The following is a 24351-nucleotide window of genomic DNA, read 5'->3' on the forward strand; positions in this document are numbered from 1 at the left end:
ATATAGAAAGGTCCCAGTGATGCCTATTTCATGTTACAGGTGGATTTTCAGACCGAAATTACGACTGGAGCTCCGAGGAGGAAGAGTATGAGAAGAAAGCCCAGCCAGTACAGGTCCTGGTGGTTAAAGATGACCACTCCTTTGAGTTGGACGAAGTGGCATTAAACCGAATTCTGCTCTCGGAAGCTGTGAGGGAGAAGGAAGTAGTGACTGTATCCGTGGCTGGGGCCTTCAGAAAAGGAAAGTCGTTCCTCATGGACTTCATGCTGCGATACATGTACAAAACGGTACGTATGCATACATGTCTTACATGACTGTAGAAGAGAGCTAGATCAATGATTACTAGCAGAAAGTACAGTGTGTATAAGCAACGTGTGGGTTAAGTCCCCTTGCAATGTCCATTGTAGCCTGTTACAATACTGGATAACTAACACTTTAAACCAGAGCTAGGTAAGATGTTGCTCTTCTGCTGATGTGGAACTACAAACCCCAGCAGGCCCTGTCAGACTAAAGCTTGCATGTAGACTTTTATTTGCATAGCACCCAACCTGTTTTCTGGCTCTTTGCTCTGACCCAGGGTTTACATGTCAACAGCAGGTGTGTGCTATCACATTGAGCGATGGTCATGTCATGACGGGCCCTTCGGGAGAACGAGGGGGAGACATTTTTATCTATAGTGTGTATAGAATGAGTCTACCCTCAGGGATGGTTTTTTTTTGGATGGGGACCAGGGAAAAGATGGAGGAAATGCCCATACTGTGGATGGACACAAGTAGGACACGTGTTATCTTAAAGATCTGTTTGATAAACGTGTCCTTCGTACTCACTGGGGTGCGGAAATACAACATCTTCTGTTCCAGGTGATTGCTGCTCTGCAGTGATACATTAATCATAGGGCCCAGAGATCTCTATAGAAAGAGGCGTTCTAGCTGCGTCCATCAGTATTTCAAAGTTACCTACAAATTAAGATAAATTCCGTAAAGTAATGTAACCTTCTACCACCCCTAAAGGTAAATTTACAAATTTCTAATTGCAGACAATATTATTTCCTAAATAAAAGTTGCTCATAATTGACCTGACTTATAAGAAGGACTTACCATCCAATAATTGGAGGAGGACTGTCGCTCTGTATTCTCAAAGATCAACATAGTTTGTGCCGGGGTACACACGCAACTGAAAGACACATTGGACAGGACTAATAGATACACTGACAGGACTGACAGACAAACTGATTGGACAGGACTGATAGATACACTGACAGGACTGACAGACAAACCAATTGGATAGGACTGATAGATACACTGACAGACAAACCAATTGGACAGGACTGGCAGACACACTAAGATACTTACGAACCAAGAAATATACGAACACACAGTGCTTCTTTATGTGTGTAAGTGCGTTTACTGGTCCGCTAAGAGCTTTTTAAGGTGCACACTAATTTCATGGTCTTTGAGAGTGAGAGGACATCAGGGCTGTTATTATTACATGTGTCCTGAGAGTGAGGGGACATCAGGACTGTCATTATTACATGTGTCCTGAGAGTGAGGGGACACCGGGACTGTCATTATTACATGTGTCCTGAGAGTGAGGCGACATCGGGACTGTCATTATTACATGTGTTCTGAGAGTGAGGGGACATCATTGATACATGTGTCCTGAGAGTGAGGGGACATTGGGACTGTCATTATTACATGTGTCCTGAGAGTGAAAGGACATCAGGACTGTCATTATTACATGTGTGCTGAGAGTGAGAGGACATCAGGATTGTCATTATTACATATGTCCTGAGAGTGAGGGGACACCAGGACTGTCATTATTACATGTGTCCTGAGAGTGAGAGGACATCGGGACTGTCATTATTACATGTGTCCTGAGAGTGAGAGGACATCGGGACTGTCATTATTACATGTGTCCTGAGAGTGAGGGGACATCAGGACTGTCATTATTACATGTGTCCTGAGAGTGAGGGGACACCGGGACTGTCATTATTACATGTGTCCTGAGAGTGAGAGGACATCGGGACTGTCATTATTACATGTGCCCTGAGAGTGAGAGGACATCAGGACTGTCATTATTACATATGTCCTGAGAGTGAGGGGACACCGGGACTGTCATTATAACATGTGTCCTGGGAGTGAGAGGACATCGGGACTGTCATTATTACATGTGTCCTGAGAGTGAGGGGACACCGGGACTGTCATTATTACATATGTCCTGAGAGTGAGGGGACATCATTATTACATGTGTCCTGAGAGTGAGGGGACATTGGGACTGTCATTATTCCATGTGTCCTGAGAGTGAAAGGACATCAGGACTGTCATTATTACATGTGTCCTGAGAGTGAGGGGACACCGGGACTGTCATTATTACATGTGTCCTGAGAGTGAGAGGACATCAGGACTGTCATTATTACATATGTCCTGAGAGTGAGGGGACATCGGGACTGTCATTATTACATGTGTCCTGAGAGTGAAAGGACATCATTATTACATGTGTCCTGAGAGTGAGGAGACATCATTATTACATGTGTCCTGAGAGTGAGGGGACATTGGGACTGTCATTATTACATGTGTCCTGAGAGTGAAAGGACATCAGGACTGTCATTATTACATGTGTCCTGAGAGTGAGGGGACACCGGGACTGTCATTATTACATGTGTCCTGAGAGTGAGAGGACATCGGGACTGTCATTATTACATGTGTCCTGAGAGTTAGGGGACATCAGGACTGTCATTATTACATGTGTCCTGAGAGTGTGGGGACATCATTATTACATGTGTCCTGAGAGTGAGGGGACATCGGGACTGTCATTATTACATGTGCCCTGAGAATTAGAGGACATTCGGACTGTCATTATTACATGTGTCATGAGAGTGAGGGGAAACCGGGACTGTCAGGAAAATAGAGTAAAAGAAGGTGTAATTATTTTTTGTAGTAAGAATTACACCATATCCAATAAAAAAAAATTATGAGAAATAACTGTTATGGACATAATGTTTTTTAAAAATAATTTGAAGTTTAACCAGAAATACTTTAAAATCCATTTAATATTGTAGAAGTAGTGTGCTTTTTAGTTGGATAATGTCATACTGCCTTTGTCAGAGCATGTTAGGACTTGTGGTTCTGCAACAGCTGGAGAGCCATAGTTTGCTTAAGCTTGCAGTAATCATTGAGTTAAGTAACGCTTTCCAAATAGTCCCATAGACCTAACTTGTCCTGGCATTAATCTTACTTTGAAATCAGTTCCTGGCTGGATTTTGTCGGCTCTTTTTTTGAGCCCTTTCATGTATCCAAGAATGCAATTTTCCTTGGCAATTTTTACTCCCCAGATATAGGAATTTCATACACTGGTTGATAGATTAGTTCCTCAATAAGTTGTGTGCCATTGAAGATGTATATTTGCTTATATTTCAAAATTGCTCCTTAACAGAGACTCAAGTTGCATTTTAAACACACCAACCTGATTCATCAACACGCATACTGGGCCTGATTCATTAAGGAAAGTAAGGCAAAAAAATTAGTAAGTTTTCTCCTGGACAAAACCATGTTACAATACAAGGGGTGCAAATTAGTTTATTATGTTGCTCATATGTTAAATACTGTCTGTTTTTTTCATGTAGCACACAAATACTTGACAGATTTATTTTTACGATGAAATTTAAAGTTGATCTAGGACATGCCCTACCCCAACTATAAATCTACCATCACATTTTAAATTTGCCTCACCCTCCAAAGCAACATGGTTTTGCCAAGGTGTAAAGTTACAATTTTTTTTTGCTCTTCTTTCCTTAATGAATCAGGCCCACTGAGCACAACCTGTGTTTGTTATAAAATGCACGTAAATTGGCTCAGCGTACTCTACTACACAAATCACTGCAGGATATGTCCTTTTGCAAAGGACAAAAAAATATATATTAAATTATACCACTTTCATACTGCCGCCCCTGCAATATCCCGGGTTTTTGAAGCCGGGTTTTTGCAGGGGCTCGGAGCGTCCCAGCTCAGAAACACCATTCATACTGCACCTTGGACCCAGGAATTTCCCGGGTTGACCCCATTCATACTGCACAAATCTGTGCCCTGGCAATTTGTGGGAGTCATCACCAGAGCAGTTTTCATTGGCTGAAAGCTGGAATATGAAAAAAAAAAATCTCTCTCTCTCTCTTTCTCCCTCCCTCTCTCTCCCCCTCTTTCTCTCTCTCTTTCTCTCTCTCTCCTATGCAAAAACCCGGGTTGCACCATTCATAGTGCAGGCAACCCGGGTCCGACCCAGGAATTACCTCTCGATAAATCCCGTGTTGAAGACCCGGATTTTTAGACCCGGGATTTTTCACTTGTACCATTCATACTGCACCAAGACCCGGGTCGTTTGAGCTCAACCCAGGACAAACCCGGGATTTTGGTGCAGTATGAATGGGGTATTAATGTCAGCTGTTAATAATATTGGCGGTAGTGATAAAACATTACAAAAAATATAAAAAAAGTTGTTTTTTTTATAATTTTCCCCATTAAATACAGTTATTAGAATGTTTTTAAGGTCTACTGAGCATAAAATACATTTGTACAGTTTCTCCTGATTGCAAACACATGTTATAGCATGTGTATGAGACTGTCATCACTACAGATCAGGGGGTATATTTACTAAACTGCGGGTTTGAAAAAGTGGAGATGTTGCCTATAGCAACCAATCAGATTCTAGCTGTCATTTTGTAGAATGCACTAAATAAATGAAAGCTAGAATCTGATTGATTGCTATAGGCAACATCTCCACTTTTCCATACCCGCAGTTTAGTAAATCTAGCCCCAGGACTTAGACTAGCCCTGTAGCTGGACCAAGGGATACGGCAGAAAAACAAGTAACTTTACATTGCCCAGAGCTTGATTTTAATGTGACTGCATGCGCTTTAGTTTGGCACGCCCTTACTGTACATTCACTATGGCAAAACACCCCTTCACCTCCCCGTTCACTCTTGTAGGCTGTGATAAGTGTCCTTTGCATTCAAAGACGTTTCGGACAGGGCTGCGTTTACTGACGTATAGTCTGGTTCTGGGCATACGTGATTTTGTGTACGATACGCTCAAAATCGGGAGATACGTGACCTGCTGAATCCGGCTCCCTGTATCTTTCTGTAAAACACTAAAGCGAATCACTACTCCAGATGTCTTCATCTCTGTGCAGGAGCCTGTAGACTGGCTTGGTGATTATAATGCCCCACTATCCGGTTTCTCATGGAGAGGCGGCTCTGAAAGGGAGACTACAGGAATCCAGATATGGAGCGAAATCTTCTTGGTGGACAAACCCGATGGAAAAACGGTAATTACTAGAAATGAGTATCACATACCAGTATTGTATAATAACATCATGTATATCACTATAGCTTACATATAAGGAACCATCTATCAAGAAACACACTGGGGTATATTTACTGAACTGCGGGTTTGAAAAAGTGGAGATGTTGCCTATAGCAACCAATCAGATTCTAGCTGTCATTTTGTAGAATGTACTAAATAAATGATAACTAGAATCTGATTGGTTGCTATAGGCAACATCTCCACTTTTTCAAACTCGCAGTTTAGTAAATCTAGCCCATTGTTTTTAAATGAAAGATCATAAATTAGGGAAAGGTTATATTTTTATTATTTCGGTTAGTCAGATGCGAGTACCATCATGGATCTGTGAGGAGATGTCAGGTCACTTTTATATCTTGCCAAATATCTAAAGAAAATTAAACTGGCGATTGTTGGACCTTAGCGGTCGCTTGCTATGGCAGTTTCATTACATTCTCTGAACTATCCTGCAGGTCGCCGTGTTGCTGATGGACACCCAGGGGACATTCGACAGTCAGTCAACCCTAAGAGACTCTGCCACAGTGTTCGCTCTCAGCACGATGATCAGCTCTATTCAGGTGAGGTTACCCGGTAGATGTGGTTTAAAGTGCACATACAGCGGAGGCAGCCATTTTGTGGGCTGAAACAGTTTTCATAAGAACGCAGCCTATCAGCTCACTAGGAACCAGTGACATCACTGAGACCCAAAGTGCTTCATGCCTCAATGACATCACTGGTTCCTAGAGAACTAATAGGCTGCCTCAGGGTTGTCACTGGTTTGTAGCTCAGCTCAAAGAAAATGGCTGCCTCCACTGTATGTAGGCAACACATGCACTTTAAAGGGAGGAATAAATAATTTATAAATGTACATGGTTTGGGGATTATGTGCAAGATGGCTATAAGGATATTTAGAACTTATCAAAGAGAAAATAAGTGTTCTGCAGAACATATTTTACAACAGTGAGAGAAAATTAATGTTCTTCAGAATGTTTCTTTATATAGTGAGAGACAATAAGTGTTCTGTAAAACTTTTCCTACAATAGTGAGAGACAATGAGCCTGATTCATTAAGGCAAATAAAGGAGGAAATTTGCTCCTGGACAAACCATGTTACAATACAAGAGGTGCAAATTAGTTTATTGTTTTGCACATAAGTTAAATACTGGCTGCTTTTTCATGTAGCACACAAATACATGATAGTTTTATTATTACACTGAAATATAAAGGTGATCTAGGACATGTCCTACCCCAACTATAAATTTGTACCCACATTTTAAATATATCTCCCCCTCCAATGCATCATGGTTTTACCAAGGTGCAAAGTTACCCCTTTTTTTTTTTGCTTTACTTTCCTTAATGACTCAGTCCCAATAAATGTTCTGCAGAATGTTTACGACCATATGGTCAGAACAAGAGAAGAGACAGCATTTCTCCAGACACAAATACATTGCTAATTCATGTTTTTCTTTTTTCTTTTAAAGGTTTATAATTTGTCACAGAATGTTCAAGAAGACGATCTACAGCACTTGCAGGTAAGTATAATACAATTGTTTTCTTCCATCTCTTCCTCTTGACACATATGAACACATAGAACCTTGAACTTAAATAATTTGCAGATCCTAAGAAGGAAGTGTGTCCTTCTCCCCTATGAGTGCATGCTTACAGAACATTGTAGTCACGACTAATGAACCCTGTGTTGTATTCCAGCTATTTGGAATTGCCATTAGTTTTGATTGTCATAGGACAATCTGCAGTATCTGAATCCAAAAGGGGATGGAGTACTGGTAAAAGGGTGTGGCCTTATCCAAAATGGACATGGTTTGGGCTGGTCTGGTGTAGGGGGAATTTGGGCAGACCAGGTGTGGCCTTATTTGATCCGACTTTCCAATCAGCAGGATCGGGACTTTGTTTAATTTGTTCAGAGTTTTCATTCAGGTGAACTGGGGTATTGGCTAAATTTGTCAAAATTTGTCTTAAATTGTGGGCAGGTGGGGGAATTACTGAATCCTGAAGCTTTTGTTCTCTTCTGCTTCCTATCTGCCTATTTTGGGGCAGATGCAATTGGTTTTACAGGAAGAGCATGAATTTGTGATCCAAGATGGTGGCATCCGCAGGGGTGCAAACATTTGCATGATTTGGGCAGTTCGGGGTCTTTTTGTTTGAGTGCATATTAGACGTATATGTGCCCTTTGTTTTGCGCCCACGTGCAAAAATGACATATGGTTTTGCCGGTCAAGATATATTTAAATTTCTTAAAGTGCAGGGGAAGGGGCGTTTAGGGCTGATTGGCGGGAGGGCGCACAGCCTTTTTGTTCCCAGCAAACGTATATGATTCTTCCACCTTCAAACCCGTATTGCTAGGTGCAGATTGATATTCCGGGGTCGGTTCCAAGGACCAGAAAGTAGACCTTGAAATGGGCTAGGCGGACAAACAGACGCACAAGAAGCTGTGCTTGTCCGTCTATGAATTATATTTTTGTCGAAAATGGGGAACAGGGGCGATACAAATCTTCGAAACAGTCTTGAAATTGGAAAAGTTCTTGATTGTTTTTTGGGTGAGTTATAGACTAATACTCCAACATTCCTCAGTAGATCTAAAGACATAATTGCAGGACCTGTGAAAGAACTTTCCCATTATCAAGACTGTTTGGAAGGACTAACTGATGGGTTTCGTCTTTGTCCCCAATTTTCTATTTGTAATTTTGTCTTCATTTGGTTCAATAGAACCTTTAAATAGGGCATGGGCTGATGACCTAAGGAGCAGGGAATTGAGTAGTGTTGTATTATTTGGTCTTCTCTACATGGATGAAAGTACACACAACACAGTTAGTTGTGTTCTTAATAGGATCAGCGATCTGTTATGTTCTCTGTCTTTGACTGACTGTATGCAGTGGAACATAGATGGGATCTCGTGATAAAAAGGGGCTAATTCATTTGTTGTCTCAGGCACGGTAATGGTCAGGTCAGAATATATGACAATTGCAATGCATGCACATTGCCGTGTGATTACACACACACATATATATTATAAATATATATTAATACGTGGTGCTTTCATTGTCGGGAACTGAAGCAATATACTGAGACAGAAATAGATTCTTTGACAAGACTCTTTGTAACCCCTCTCTCTGCTCTCTTACTCGCTGTCTATGACTCACTGCTAAGATTCACTTAATGCAGAGCTGGGGAATGTATGCAGGGAAAACATCTAGCTGAGCATAGCAACAGGAATACACAGAACATCTCGGTCTGTTCCTGCATCAACAATAGCTAATATTATGAAGTATGAAGAAATAGACTTAAAGGGAAAAATCCCAGGACCACAGTATAGCGCAGTATTTTATTAGGAGATTTTGAACTCCTGACGGATCAATTCATTTTTTAAATGTTTCAATTGGGGATTCGAAGGATCCAGGATTTGGTGTAAATCTATTAAGAAAAAAATGAGCCCACAAGTTAGATAATTAAAATAGAAACTTCTGCTTATCTTCTGTGCGGCATAATCCCGATCCGAAGTGTCGTCCTCCCCCCCTACACACACACATTATTGTACACAGACCCCTCCTCCCTTAAATTAGCTATGCTATAATGTCTCTGATATGTTTTAATCCACTGGTATCTTTGTCCCCATCTAGCTGTTCACAGAGTATGGCAGATTGGCTATGGAGGAGACATTTCTCAAACCATTTCAGGTTAGTAGAATGTTAGTGGTTCATTTACTCTATATCAGGATCTATTCATTCACCTTATAGATTGGCTATGTTGGATTTTGCCAGACTAAATTGCTTATTTGTAATGTGTTGTAGCTCATAGCAACCGGTCAGTTGCTTTCCTCAGTGCAACTTGCACTAGCCTGATCAATGCTAATAATTCATTGTCATATTTGTACAATTGTACAAAAAACCTCCAAAAACATACTAGTAGGTTAATTGGCTGCGATCAAAGTTGACCCTAGTCTCTCTCTCTCTCTGTCTCTCTCTCTCTCTCTCTGTGTATGTTAGGGAATTTAGACTGTAAGCTCCAATGGGGCAGGGACTGATGTGAGCGAGTTCTCTGTACAGCGCTGCGGAATCGGTGGCGCTATATAAATAAATGGTGAGGATGGTGATGATAGTGTAAGAAGCTGTTAGTAAGTTTTAAAAAATTCTAACTTCGACACTCCTGTAAAATGTTTTGAGTTATCCGCTACTAACAGGTTATGATGAGCCCAGAGCAACAGTGAAAATGTAAGAAAAATGAATATTAATTGCCACTCATTAAAGTTCACAGTGGCCAATCTGACAAACCAGAACTACCAGTCATAAAGGTTTAACGTGAAGATTCTGCTAATTAGGGATGGTATGTGGGAACACAATGAGTGGCTTAGTCCACTCCTGGGTTAATTGGAACAAGAGAGATCAATAAGCCCAAAGTACCATCTCCCTTTAGCACAGATAATCATCACATTGTGCATATATATGTGAATGTGAAGCTACAAAATAAATTTGGAGGAACTATAGAGAGTCCACGGAATTGTGTCTAATCAGAAAATTATCAAACGAAGCTGATTAAGACCAGCAAAGGCAGGACTAATAGATTGTAAGCTTGCAAGCAGGGTTCTCTTACCTCTCTGTCTGTATGTATTACCCAGTGTTGTTTTATTACTGTTTGTTCCCAATTGTAAAGCTCAACGGAATTTGCTGGCGCTATATAAATAATTGTTGATGATGATGATGACTAATAAGGACTATCTTAAAATTGGTAGAGGCGCGTACATGGTGTCGTAGTAGAAATAAAAAACATTCATGTATCATTTTTGCTATCAGACAGCTATGTGACACACTGGATGCTCCATCACATGACAGTGACACGTTAGAATATGTCAAAAGCAACATTCTGGATATACGCGGAAAGCAGAGAGTACAAGCAATGGTCACAAGATTGGTGTCAGAACTATAGTCATCAACGTGAAACACGTGAATGTTTTGTACGCAGGGAACCTGCCTAGTTTGAAAATATAGAATAAATCAGCTGAAGAAGCAAATTAATCAGCAAAAAGGAAAAAGTGCTACAAAAGAGCATAGTAATTCTTCACACATTGAGGCTGCCTTTAACACCAGTGCTGGTGAGTCAAACTCTTAAGTCATATGACTAAGGACAAAAGCTTCTGCTTTAACATTGACCAAAGTAAGACAGAAAGCGCTTTTGTACACAATGGGTCGTATGTGACCTCAGAAGAAATAGAAGGTTACCTACACACCCAGCTTCCAATACACTTACCAGAGAGATGTCAGTAACTAAAAGTACTATATGCAGCCGGGTTGGGTACGCTTGATCGAGGAGGAAAAATCCGACATCGACAAGCCCTCCAACTAAAATCCAAATTTCTGGCAAACCGATGTGCAAATAAAGTTATAAACAGACTTACCTTGAAGCCGACCCTGGAGATCTCCGATTGGATCACCATGCTGACAGGAAGTTATCCCGATTGGAGAAGTGTTCGGCACTGCAGCTTGATGTCAACGCGATGTCTGACAATATAAATTTAAAACGGCAATGTCGGGTTAAGTGTTTAAACACTTAACCTTAGGGGTCCTCACATTGCCGCTTTAAATTTATATTGACAGACGTCGCAAATCTGTTTGCCAGAAATTCGGATTTTAGCTGGAGGGCTTGTCGATGTTGGATTGGTGGTAATTGTGAAAACGTTTACCACTGATGCAACCTGCTTTCAGTGGAAGAACTTACAAAGCAAGGCAATGTTGTAATTTTGAAGGCTAATAAGTACATCATCACAAAAGGGAGTCACACTCATGCAGAAAGAGCAACCATTGAAGGAACAATCAAGTGCCAAGAAGCGGTCAACAGCGTCTAGCAGGATTGGCGGCGTGTCACGACAGGGCCTGATTATCCAATAGGCTAAATAGGCTGCAGTCTAGGGCGCATGGTGTTTAGGGGGGTGCCAACATTTTGAAGAGGGTGACAGGGATAGGTATAAACAGAAATTAATTTTAAAATAGAAGGAAATAGACGATCTTCAATGTAAAAAGAAAAAATGAAAGAAAATTGTCAGGTTTTCATCTTGACATAATCCCATGGTAAAGGCTGAAGACAATGTCTTCGTTCATGTCTCTGTTCTGCTATACAGCTCTGATTTTAATGAAAACTAAATAAGTAACAAAGATTGCTGTGACCCTTTTATATAGCCAGGTGGAGCTGAGTTTCAAAACATTGTAACATAAAAATTGGTGGATAAGCCTGGCGTAGAAGACGAGGGGGCACTATGAGCCTTAATGAGGCCCTGGTCGCCAAGATCTAGGACTAACTTAGAGCAGCTCTCTGATGCTATCAGGATTGATCAGGGATGAAATACACTAGTTTAGGCCTGGCCAATCTGTGGCTCTCCAGGTGTTGTGAAATTACAAACCCCAGCATGCTTTGCCAGTAGATAGCCAGCTTACATTTGGCAGGGAATGCTGGGACTTGTAGTTTCACATCACCTGGAGAGCCACTGATTGGCTAGGCCTGCAAAAGATTTCTTCAAAGGGAAAATTACAGAGAAATGTTACTCAAAACCACCAGTAGCAGAGCTATTGTTCACATATCACACTTTAAAAAAATAGATAATCAGAGCTCACCAATTCCATTATTCTCACATTTTTCTTGCTCTCAGCATATGCAATACGGTAGGGCCTATAAGTGTAAGTGTACCTTTTGTGCATACTGTGGATGCAGCCATTTTTAGTGCCGAACCAATATGCAGCCTATATTTGCAGTTGGAATTAGTGACATAACTGCTAAATATATATATATATATAAATATACACATTTTTAATTTTGTGTTTTTATTTTTTTGCATTTAAGCCTCCAAATGTCCTAATAAGATGGTCTATTTGCTGGAGACTTCCACTTGCTACAGACAGAGGATAGATGAACATTCACCTGTAATTTTGTTCTATGCTGAGTGTTTAACTAACACATAATTCAAGTACATGCTTATCAATACAGTATAGCTCATTTATGAGTGCAATGTTTTCTATGACCAGTAGGTGTCAGTACTGCACCTGTGCATCGACATTGTCAGCTCAGAACCCAACACCAGGATCATGCCTTGAATTCATGTTTGTAAACTCTTAGTACAGAGACATGTTTGTTTAATGTTGATCTATATAGAAAAAAAACAAAATGGGGTGTGGTAAGAATGATTAGATATTCCCTATACAGCACTGCGTAATATAATTGGCGCTATGTAAACAAATAAATGATAATAAATAAATAATAGGCATTGTGTTTTTATACATGACCTGGCGCTGTTACAAGATAATTCCAAATATCATTGTTGTTTTCTAATTTGCACGTGTTGTGAAATTATTTTGAGAGGCTATAAGCAAAACAAGACATTTGCAGAAGTAAAACTTCTTCTGTTCCCCCCAAAACCTCTTTAAACTCTAATTCCTTCAAAGAAAATAAAAAAATAAAAATTTGAAGTTGATATATCAAACATTCTAAAATGCAAAAGTGGAGGTGTTGCCCAATAGCAACCAATCAGATTATAGCTGTTATTTCTGTTGCACATTCTAGAAAATGATAGATAGAATCTGATTGGTTGCTATGAGCAACAGCTTCACCTCTCCTTTTGAGAAGGTTCGATCTACCCCATTGCGTGGCCCCCTTATCTCACATAGGATCCCATTACCTCAGTACTGGGGAAGGGCATACTTGCCTACTTTTAGGCACTGAAGTCCGGGAGATCCCGGACTGGGGGCGTGACTAGAGATCAGGAGGGGGCGGGGCGCGGACAATCGCGTCATTTTGGCTCCACCCCTGCGTTGAAAATTGTTTTGCTGTGGAGGGTGGGACCAAAATGACGCGATTCACCACAAATCACATTTCTTTGGCCAGGTATTTGCCAGATGCGGGAGTCTTACCTGCTCTCCCAGGAAACCGACCCGTATTTAGGGAGTCTCCCGGACATTTAGGGAGTCTCCCGGAAATTCCGGGAGAGTTGGCAAGTATGGGAACGGGGGCCTGTTTATTTGCGGGAAGTTATTCTTTAGGAAGTAGAATTAGCTTTGCAGCTGCCTCCTAATTCCAGCCCTGTTCAGTATAAAATAAATGCAGCATGTGTTTCTCTGTGATATATTCCTAATGCTAACCACCTGTGATATATTGTGCACAGTGTATACATGCCATGTATACAGCATGCTGTACATACAGATAAGGCATACTTACCTACTTTCTTCAGCTCCCTTCCGGGAGCCAGCCAGTGGAGGGGGGCGTGAAGGGGCGGAGTGGCCGAAATCGCGTCATTTCGGCCCCGCCCCCTGTGACGTCATGACGCAAATTGCGTCATTTGACAGCGGGGGCGGGGCCAAACGCCGCGATTCACCGGGAATCGCGGCGTTTGGGATCTAATTCTGCCCACTTCACTAGGAAGTGGGGCACTTCCTAGTGAAGTGGGCAGAATTCGGGAGATTGCCACACTCGCCCGGGAGTCCGGGAGACTCTCACAAAATGCGGGAGTCTCCCGGACATTCCGGGAGAGTTGGCAAGTATGAGATAAGGGCTTCCCATAATCCTCCACTTGGCGGCCTGCTCTGCTGACTCAGTACTGTGTGATAGATTGGATCCTGGACCCAGAAGGACTCCAGCTGCAGCTACAGATGTGCCAAGCACAACAACTGGCTATTACTCCCAGTCTCTCCCCATTGAAGGCCGACTTCCTCCTCCATAGAGATTTGTGCCTAGAAAATGTGGACGTTCGCTTGGGCTGTTGACCTACTTATCAGCAGACTTTATCTAATGATATTTCAGCCGCATAGTTTTCATGCCCTGTCATATTCAGATTAGCTCATTGCAACTCTCTGTCAACACTGAAACACCCTGTAACGTGATCGAGAAATACGCCCATCAGTCAATACCAGCTCAGCCCTTCACAAGTTTTAGACTTGCTGATATTTTTTGCTTATGATGCACCCTCCCATCTTCTCCCATTACTCACTAATCTAATTTAAAGGGGTATGCCACCTTCAAATGGCATTTGCTGTAGGGTTTGTACTGTATGTGTCATCGTCTCCCTTTAACTTAATGACTTGCTTTATCATTTTGATTTGGGTTTCCAGTTAGACTTGTAAATGTATTAAAAAAAACATACAATTATTTTTTTTTGCTATTATTCAGAGTTAAACAAAAAAATGTTTTATTTAAATAACTAAATAAAGCATTTTTTGTCTATCAATATCCCGTGGTGTCTCCATCCTCAGATGGCAATAACGTTCGGAGGATCCTTGTCAAATAGGCTTCCCGTGCGGTGCATAGGAAGGATTTCGCCAGTCGTAACCTTCCATAGATAGGGAGAAAACTTATCTCTAGTGAAAACATCTGGGGGTAAATGTATCAAGCTGAGAGTTTTCCGGCAGGTTTGAAAAACCAATCAAATTCGAGCTATCATTTATTTAGTACATTCTACAAAATGATAGCTAGAACCTGATTGGTTGCTATAGGCAACATCTCCACTTTTCAAACCCGTCAGAAAACTCTCAGCTTGATACATTTACCCCCTGGTGTCTCTCAGCCTCCAAAATTGGTGCTCTGTACTGCTAGTGCTTATTGCTGGTTCACCTATGGCACAGATTCTAGTGGGTGGCTGGTCTTCACCATGGACTCCAGAAGGAAGCTGATGGACTTTGCCATGAGACACCCATAGGTTTTGGCTCCTAGGCAGCTGCTGTCATGGGGCTGATTTGAAGGCTGAGAAGGAGGTCGGGGACTGGCCAGTTATCACATAAGGCCAGGAATACGGGCAGAGAGGAAGGGTCACGGACAAACCAGGTCGGTAAAGGACTGTTGGGTACACAATCAGGACAGCAGACGCAGAGAAAGACAATGGCAGGGGTAGTACGTTGAATAAAGCAAGCTACAGCAGAAAAGTATGATAAGGTAAAACTACTTGTTGCTCAGGTCTGTGGCGGATTATACTAGGGGCCGACCGGTTGACCAACCATGGCCCTTAGCAGTAGAGGGGGGCCCGTCTGCTCTGGGGATGTGCAGAGACGGGCTGTAGGTGGGAAAAAATTCCTGATTGTTAGTCGCACAACTGATGGTCCAACAAGTCACACCGATGTTGGCTGAGCTTCTATCAGTATGGGCTTGTCCACTTCGTCACTTCACAGGCGGAAGGCACTGAGCGAGTAGCACTGATTCGGTAGTCGCTGGTAAAAGAAAAATGTTTATATATCGCTTGTAGTCAACTTAAAATGCTTTCCAATTTTTATGGAACTACAAGTTCCATCCTGTCCTGGAATTACTCTCAGAGGCTAACAGGACAGGCTGAGTCTTGTAATTTCATAAATTCTGGGAAGCAGCATGTAGGCTAACTACTTCTACACCTAAAGGGGTATAGTGCTTTTTGTGGAACTACAGTCCCAGCCTGTCTTAGAAGTTGAGTGAGGCGCTTGGGCTGGCTGACACATTGGTTCTTCCGAAAACAGCTGTTATGTGAGTCTGCCCCGCGCTCAGCTCTCTTCCCTGCCAGGGCAGGGTGGGGTCTAGTTGCAAAAAAAGTTATTAACTTATTATATACATAATGAACTGGTTGTTCTAGAAGCAAGAGGCTAGTTAGCTGTTGTGGAACTACAAGGTTTGACAGCCAATCAGATATTAGCTTTCGCCAGTTTGGTGCAAGGTTCCACTGTGTTTTTAAATGGGGACTTAAGGCAAAAGTTATTTTTTAATCCTGAACCGACTTTACTGCAACTATTGCGGAGATGCCCCAACCAGAGAGAGATATTTACCTCCCAAAACCTGTAACCAATGATTTCCCAGGCATAACAACCTGAAGAATTTTGAATATAGACAACACGGCGTGAAGGTGTCAGAGTGGTAGTGCTGGGTATTGAATTTATCAGGGAACTTTAACCCTATAATTTTTTTTTCTCTTTGTATTTGCCTAATATATGTATTAAAAAAAAAATGTATAAAAAAGATTCCTCTAATAGGACTTTAAATAGTTTTTTTTTGTGACAGTGCTCGTAAGCCTGCTTGCAGAGATCACCATTCAGTACAGTTGCTATTATTTCCCTTCTCTACCCAACAATTCCACTCTCTCCACCAGAGCTCTCTTGTCAATCTTATTAACAGGTGATCATCCTCACACAATACAACACGTTAGGGACATGACCTAGTGGAAAGGGATATATGTGACATCATTGGGGACTGGGAATTACATAACTGGGGTCCCAAAAAATACTGAAAATATGACAGAGAGCAGCAAAGAGATAGCAGATCCACCCTGCTGATAGCTTGCACCCCTCTGATACAAACAAGCATTTCCCTGTGCGAGGCAAAATGAAGCTAAGACATTTTTTGAGGTATAGTCCCTTTAACTAAGCTTATTGTTTATTATATCACTAGATGCCTGTAGAATCCTCGCCTTGAGCCTAACATCCCTGTGTGCTCCACATACGCGTGTTTATGTTTAAATAATGGTCACGTACCCCTGCCTGATTCCTGGCACGCTGGAGAAGAAGCCGGAAGGAATGTCGCAAACATGTTTTATTTATGAAAAATGGGATTAGGATGTCTTGGGGATGGCCAGTGTCATGTCTTGTCGCACATGTTTCCAATCATAAGTTATTTTGGAGCTCTTCCCAGGCAAAAGCTTCCTGGGCGGGTGAGCTGGGAGCTACCAGAGAATTGTCCACATACTTATATTATATGAGATCAGCTCTTTTTGATAAAGCTGCTCCTCTTAGCTTGTAGTTATGGGCTCACGAAATATGAGAAAAGCAATTTATTTAGAAATCCAGATGCTTTTTATTGAGTTACAGAACGTAAAGCAATTCTGGAGCTGGGTATAGAAAGAAGCAAATAAGTAAAGTGTATGCACAGTTATAGATCATCATCATCACCATTTATTTATATAGCGCCACTAATTCCACAGCACCGTACAGAGAACTCGTTCACATCGTCCCTGCCCCATTGGAGCTTACAGTCTAAATTGCCTAACATACACACACAGAGAGAGACTAGGGTCAATTTGATAGCAGCCAATTAACCTACTAGTATGTTTTTGGAGTGTGGGAGGAAACTGGAGCACCTGGAGGAAACCCACACAAACATGGGGAGAACATACAAACTCCACACAGATAAGGCCATGGTCAGGAATTGAACTCATGACCCCAGTGCTGTGAGGCAGAAGTGCTAACCACTTAGCCACCATGCTGCCCAACAGGTAGAGTAGATAGATCAGGAAGAGTGATGTACACACAAAGTGTAGTTTTTTTTGCAGTGAATGATGCATTATGGGTAAAGATTAAGTACATACTCCATACTGTCTGCTGACAGTTAATTGGTCTGTCTTATGATGTATCTATTTCATCCATATTCAAGAATCATTAAAGGTGATTTGTCAAACCAGAATTCCAGCAGGGACAACATCCTACAGAGGCACATAAACATATTAGGGCTTATTTAATGCGCTGTCACCTACACACAATAAAAGCTCCAGAGATCACTGAAACTAAGGACTCTTGTTAGAATTACTGGGCCTGAGTTATTAAGGCATGTAGAGCAAAAAAAAAAAAAAAAAGATAAAAAAAAAAAAGAAAAAGCAAATTTGCACCTGGGCAAAACCATGTTGCATTGGAGGGGGAGGTAAATTTAAAATGTAGGGACAGATTTATAGTTGGGGTAGGGCATGTCCTAGATCAACTTTCAATTTCAGTGTAAACATAAAGCTATCAAATATTTGTGTGCTACATGAAAAAACAGCCGGTATTTTACTCATGTGCAAAATAATAAACTAATTTGCACCCCTTGCATTGTACATGGTTTGTCCAGGAGCAAATTTACTCACTTTTTTTTTTTTTTTTGCTTTGGGTGCCTTAATGAGTCAGGCCCTCTGTGTTTAAATGTTTATACTTAAAAGAAGCCTGCAACTGCTTTCACTGATCATAGTATATTCCACTCCCCTTCCACAACCTTCTGTGTTTCCCATCCACCTTCCTTCTTGCATCAGTGCATAACTCATACTTGCCAACTCTCCCGGAATGTCCGGGAGACTCCCCAGGTCTCCCGCATCCCGCATTTCCCTGTCCAAAATAACGTGATTTGCGGTGAATCGCATCATTTTGCCCTCGGCGACAAACCATCATTTTCGTTGCGATAGGCCAGGGCCAAAATGATGCGATTGACCGCGCCCCGCCCCTCCCGCCATCTAGTCACGCCCCTCTCCCGGACTGCACTGCCTGAAATTAGACAAGTGTGGCATAACTTGTCCCTAAATCACCTACTTATCTATTGCCCTAAACCTCCCCCTCCCTCCCTCACCTCCTCCATGTATACTTACATAATCATCTTCCTTTCTGTATTATTCCAGTTATTGATCCCCTTCTACAGACCTGGTCAGATCTTCTGACACTTCTCCTCTATCATACACCTGGGTTACATCGAAGCTGACTTTTTACATCAGTATAATGCCTTTACTTTACAGGAGTACTAAACTATGGGGTCTATTTATCATTGGGGACAATGATCACAGTAATTATCATTATGTATGGCTGCATATGGCAGTGATACTGAATGTTATACCACCACAATTTACCATGCTCTGGCAAAGACCCCCCTCTTCCGTAATGGATGTTTCCTATTCATCAGCAGCCTTACGCTGCTGACATAAAGAGGAAATGCTATTAGCGGCTAAGGTCGACGCATGCGCATAGCGCTTAGACCTTGTGCGTAATCCAGCGAAGCCGGAGAGAGGCTTCATTTGGATCCCATGTTAAAGGCTTGTAACGTTGTCCTGAGATGGTGTTTCTCTTCACAGCTTAATAAATTGCCTAATACCGGTTTCCCCATAGAGGTGTACGGGGGCCCTGGTAAGTGCAGGCAAATAGGTGAAGGCCGGAGAATTCCTAGGGCTAGATTTACTAACCTGCGGGTTTGAAAAAGTGGAGATGTTGCCTATAGCAACCAATCAGATTCTAGCTATCATTTAGTTAGCACATTCTACAAAATGACAGCTAGAATCTGATTGGTTGCTATAGGCAACATCTCCACTTTTTCAAACCCGCAGGTTAGTAAATCTAGCCCCTAGCATTAACCCTTTGTTAAATAAGAAACAGCATTAAGAGATTTTTGCCAGCGTTTATGCCGACATTTTGGCTTTTCACCACTTGATAAATAAACCCCCATGTATATTGTATTAAGTATAAATGTTGCTATCCCATTTTTATACATTTCTATAAAATTTACCTGAACCCAAATGCATTTTTATTTATCCTGTCGATTGTAGGTCTATCTGTGCTATTGTACTCTTGCATCTACTGTCTATTTATCTGTATATAAATGTATTGTTACTTGACTTAATCCGTGCCCACCTTGTACCTGGTGTTTACCTGGATACAATTTGATTGATAGATCGATTGCTCGATTGAACCAATATTCATCCTATATTTGCTAGAAATTTGTGACATCATTTAGACGCTTTGTGTGAAGACTCTAGTGAAAGGATAGGCCGCATCCTCATCTATATTGTGTCAGCCGACAAAATGGCTGCCTTCTGTGTGCAGGTGATGGATTCAATTTAATAACGTGTATTTTAGTATTAAGGTTCCAAAATAAAACCGAATGCTGTGCATTATTTACTAAATTCTTCTATCTTATCTTTCTTTTGGCTACAATATATATTTATATACAGTATATATACTTTTTTTGATTGATTTGACAAGTTATTGAACAATGTGTTTGTGGCTTGTTTAATGTTTGCAGTCTCTGATTTTCCTTGTCCGGGACTGGAGCTTTCCTTATGAATTCTCTTACGGTGCTGACGGTGGGACTAACTTTTTAGAAAAACGACTAAAGGTTTGTGAATAATGAAATGTTTGTATCTGACTTGGCACTAGGGGGTATATTTACTAAACTGCAGGTTTGAAAAAGTGGAGATGTTGTCTATAGCAACCAATCAGATTCTAGCTGTCATTTTGTAGAGTGCACTAAATAAATTACAGCTAGAATCTGATTGGTTGATATAGGCAACATCTCCACTTTTTCAAACCCGCAGTTTAGTAAATCTAGCCCCAGATGTCTCTCACTGGGTGTAAACCCAATATACCAATGCATAGTACTGATATGATACTTTCTACATTTCTCAAACGCTTCTCCGTCAAAAGCTGTGAGTTCAACTTTCCTCTTAAACATAGTGAACAAGTGACCTTATGTAACTCATTCAGTGGTTTAGGTGCCTCTCTAACCATTGGAGCCCTATGTGACCTCTTAGGCTTGCCTAATATTAGTGTCGGCCCTTCGCCTGTGTGTCTGCAGTATGTCACCCACCGTTGTAAGCCGCTCTGGGCACTGTGTGTAATACACAGCAAATCTCCTTAATAAAAAGCAGTCAGGATGGACCAATGTCTGTTTTCATTTGTTATTTCTATGCCTGTTATTTCTTGAGCTATTATAGGTTTGTAAACCTTATTTGTGAGACTAACGCCTGTCTGCATGCTCCGAAGTGCTGTAAATGTTGGTTTCTCTTTTGGGGTGGGCTATGAATGTGCAGTCAGCTAATTTTACTCTCCATTGAGCGTTAAAAGGTTGCATTGCAGATCTAAGGGGGTAATTACTTCAGATATCACATTACTTCTGCTTCTGCATCTGGATACATTTTGATGTGTTCTTGTAGCTTTTCACTGAGACCTGCGGAAGACCATAGGAGAGGTCCTGTGACAACTATGACCTCCACAACAAACGAGTCCTCAACGCCAACACTGCTTCTGACCAGATCGCAGCTTTAATGGATCAGACAAAGACAGTATCTGGTTTGAGTCTATGGAATCAGTAGTGTCCAAGGTCAGGTCATAGAATCTGTCATTAGAGCCACCCAGCCAATCACCATCCCCCCGAAATTCTGGTCTGTCTGAAGTTCCTTCCCAAGGGTTCCATGTGTGAAAACTTCTATCTGTTAGATTGGGAACTAGAAAGAGAAAAACACAGACGGTGACTCACAACAAGTCTGCTTTTGAACTTGAATTACTCTTATGAGAAATATTCTAGCGTTGAATAAAGATTCACTTGCTATGGTGGAGCAGGATTTGATGAAGCTCCAGGCCTTTCTCTTGTATTATTAGTCCAAAACAAAATTACGTCTTCTATCAAAGAGGAGTGGTCTCAGCTGGAGAATACGTTCTTCATGAACAAAATCATGGCCAGAATGTATCCTTTGGAAGGAGACCAAACTAAGTATTGAAATACACCTCTTAAGATTGACGCCACTTTCACCCTCGACACCTGGAACCGATTACCAGTTGGTGATAATGCTTCCCTTGAGGAGCCAGTGGAAAGAAGGCAAGATGCCATACTAAAGAGTAAACATTCACCAGCAGTATGGTCTTCATTTAACACTTTTGTTAATCATTAGATATTTGATACTTTTCCTGTTGCTCAAATTTATTTCTGGCTGCAGAAGTCTTGGAAGCCGTTTGTTGCATAAAGTGCGTTGCATTACTCGGTGTCCTGCCAAGGTTCTTCAAATGGAACTGCTGTGGTAGGTCCCATCACTGACCACTGCCACGTGTAGGAACAGGAGAACACAACACTTTACTTCAGAGTTACTGGAAGTTTCATCTCATGTACTTGAACATGTCAGTGGTCAACAATATCCCAACCCGGTTCCTACCTGCCTCAGGTCAGTTCAAAGACTCAGGTGAGGAACAAACAGAGGGTTATAATAAATGAGTGTATAGAGAGTTGTTGTCCACGCGTGGCAGAGGAGGGATTAACCATTAGTGACCACTGCCATGCTCAGGGACAGGCAAAGAAAGTTTCAGTAAGTCTGAATTCAAATTTTCCAATTTGGAGTGTGCACCAATCATTTTGCTTTGTTACTTTACTTTAGTTCCACTCTCACTTCACTTGTACCACTCCTCTCTCTTATCCCTACCCTGACCGTCCCTGATGCAGTAATCTCTTTCTACAAGACTACACCCGCAACCATAGACAAGACACCTCCAGCCAGTTTACATTGTCTCCAGTGATCCAAACTCCAACCATGGTGCTCAAACAGTTCTGCTCCTGTAAAAGTCCTCCTTGATAGCCGAGCACCAATGGTTTCAACGCTTCTCCTCCACTGCAAATTTATCCTGTCTTCTTACTACAGTGCCACTTTCTCTCCCCGGGAAAACCTACTTTACGTTTCTAATATCTACCCAGTCTACCAAGCCTCTTCTTCCCAACTTGCTTCTTGACCCACTACCACTCCTTCTTCCCACACGACTTTTGACTTTTGGTATTTACTTCTAAGAAAAATCTACACTATCCATTAAGAGATGTCCTCTCACTAGATCCAACAGCCAACAACCCAACCCAACCTTTCTTCTTCTACGCTATCCACTCTCAGCTCTTTCTCTATTGTTACAGCCGAAGAGGAAAGAAGGCAGCAGAAGAGGTCACTGCATGCGTTTCTTTTCTCTTAACCTGTCTGCCAGACCCTGCTCTCTCCCAACTCTTTAGTTTCCTCCCTTTAAATAGTATGGTAAACTTTTCTAGAGCAGATTCCTATAGATCCAAAATCTAGGAGACATTTTATAATTGGTTGTTATGTCTATGTCATGGACATTAAATGAAGAATTGTATTTTTCTGTTGTTCCAGGTATCAGAAAACCAACACGAGGAATTACAGAATGTAAGAAAACACATCCACTCGTGTTTCACGAACATCTCCTGCTTTCTCCTGCCACATCCAGGCCTCACGGTGGCCACCAATCCAAACTTTGATGGCAAACTGATAGGTTTGTTATAGGAAACGTTGTTGGCTCAGTGGTTAGCACTTCTGCCTCACAGCGCTGGGGTCATGAGTTCAATTCCCAGCCAGGGCCTTATCTGTGTGGCATTATGATATAGAGGTGGGGGCTGCGTGTCATTAAGAAAAAATAGGTTTAGTCCACAAATAAAATATTACTACCTCTGACAGTATAAAACTGAACATGGCATTCACGTCACTAATTGTTTTGAGCCTAAAGACTGAAAATAGGGGACTTATATTGACTTTATCGGTAGTTTTTTATTTACTTTAAAGTCAGAACATTGTGAATTACAGGATCAGCTCTAATACAAAATCTTTATTTGCAAAAAAAATCTCATTGCAGAAATCGATGAAGAGTTTATAAGGAATCTGAAAGTGTTTATCCCTTGGCTCTTGAGCCCAGAAAACTTGGATATTAAAGAAATCAATGGAAATAAAATAACTTGTCGCGGTCTGGTGGAATATTTCAAGGTATTCCTTTCTATTTTACATCCGTTGACGTCTGTCACTCTGGATAAACAGCATGCATTCTTGCACTGTATGTGTTTCAAAATATCCATTAGTAACTATGGAAGGAGAACCTCGCATAGAGTTATTGTCATGTGCAGTCACTGCCTCTGTTATGTACATATCTATTTAACTCATTATTTTGTGAAAGTGTTTTGTTTTGTTTTCGGACAAATTATATATAAGCAGGAAGATCAGGTGAAATAGGCGGTTTTGTTTGTGGCAAGCAATGCCAAAAATGTTTTATTTGTAAGGCGTGTGTCACATATTCATCCACCATTATACCAAGAGAGTACAGAGGTGAGGTGAAGGTTACAGTAATCAAGACGGGAAATGATGAGTGCATGGATAATGGTTTTCGTGGCATCCTGAGAAAGGAAGGGCCGGATGCGGGCAATGTTGCGGAATTGGAAGTGACAGGATTGGGGCGAGAGATTGAATGTGGGGGACAAAGGAGAGGGAAGAGTCAAGGGTGACGCCCAGGCAGCGGAGTTGGGAACAGAAGAGATGGTGGTTTTGTTAACCGTGATAGAGAAATCATATTTCTAATTGCTTTTCATTCAAACTGTGAAATATTCAAAGTATTTTAATTTGTTTTAGTTCTTGTATAATGGACTAGTAAACATTAACCATCTACATTTCTTCCCTACCCGTTTTGTCATCGTACATAGAAACCTGCCACATCTAATCCCATTGTGCAGGGCTTCAGTGAGAAGCCCTGCTGGGTTAACACTGTCAG

The 24351-nt window shown here is 41.5% G+C and overlaps 1 protein-coding gene across 2 annotated transcripts in view; it reads left to right on the forward strand.

Moving 5' to 3' along the window:
- Positions 1-24351, forward strand: part of ATL1 (atlastin GTPase 1) — a 45455-nt gene that overhangs the window by 7571 nt on the left and 13533 nt on the right. For both annotated transcript variants that reach the window (XM_075192451.1, XM_075192450.1), the window contains exons 2-9: positions 40-287; positions 5182-5316; positions 5804-5908; positions 6811-6861; positions 8965-9021; positions 20078-20170; positions 22953-23091; positions 23449-23576. In XM_075192451.1, the coding sequence (XP_075048552.1) occupies positions 40-287; positions 5182-5316; positions 5804-5908; positions 6811-6861; positions 8965-9021; positions 20078-20170; positions 22953-23091; positions 23449-23576 (956 nt within the window). The remainder of the gene's footprint in view (positions 1-39; positions 288-5181; positions 5317-5803; positions 5909-6810; positions 6862-8964; positions 9022-20077; positions 20171-22952; positions 23092-23448; positions 23577-24351) is intronic.

This window comes from Mixophyes fleayi, chromosome 12 (genome assembly GCF_038048845.1).
Source record: "Mixophyes fleayi isolate aMixFle1 chromosome 12, aMixFle1.hap1, whole genome shotgun sequence".
Classification (NCBI taxonomy): domain Eukaryota; kingdom Metazoa; phylum Chordata; class Amphibia; order Anura; family Limnodynastidae; genus Mixophyes; species Mixophyes fleayi.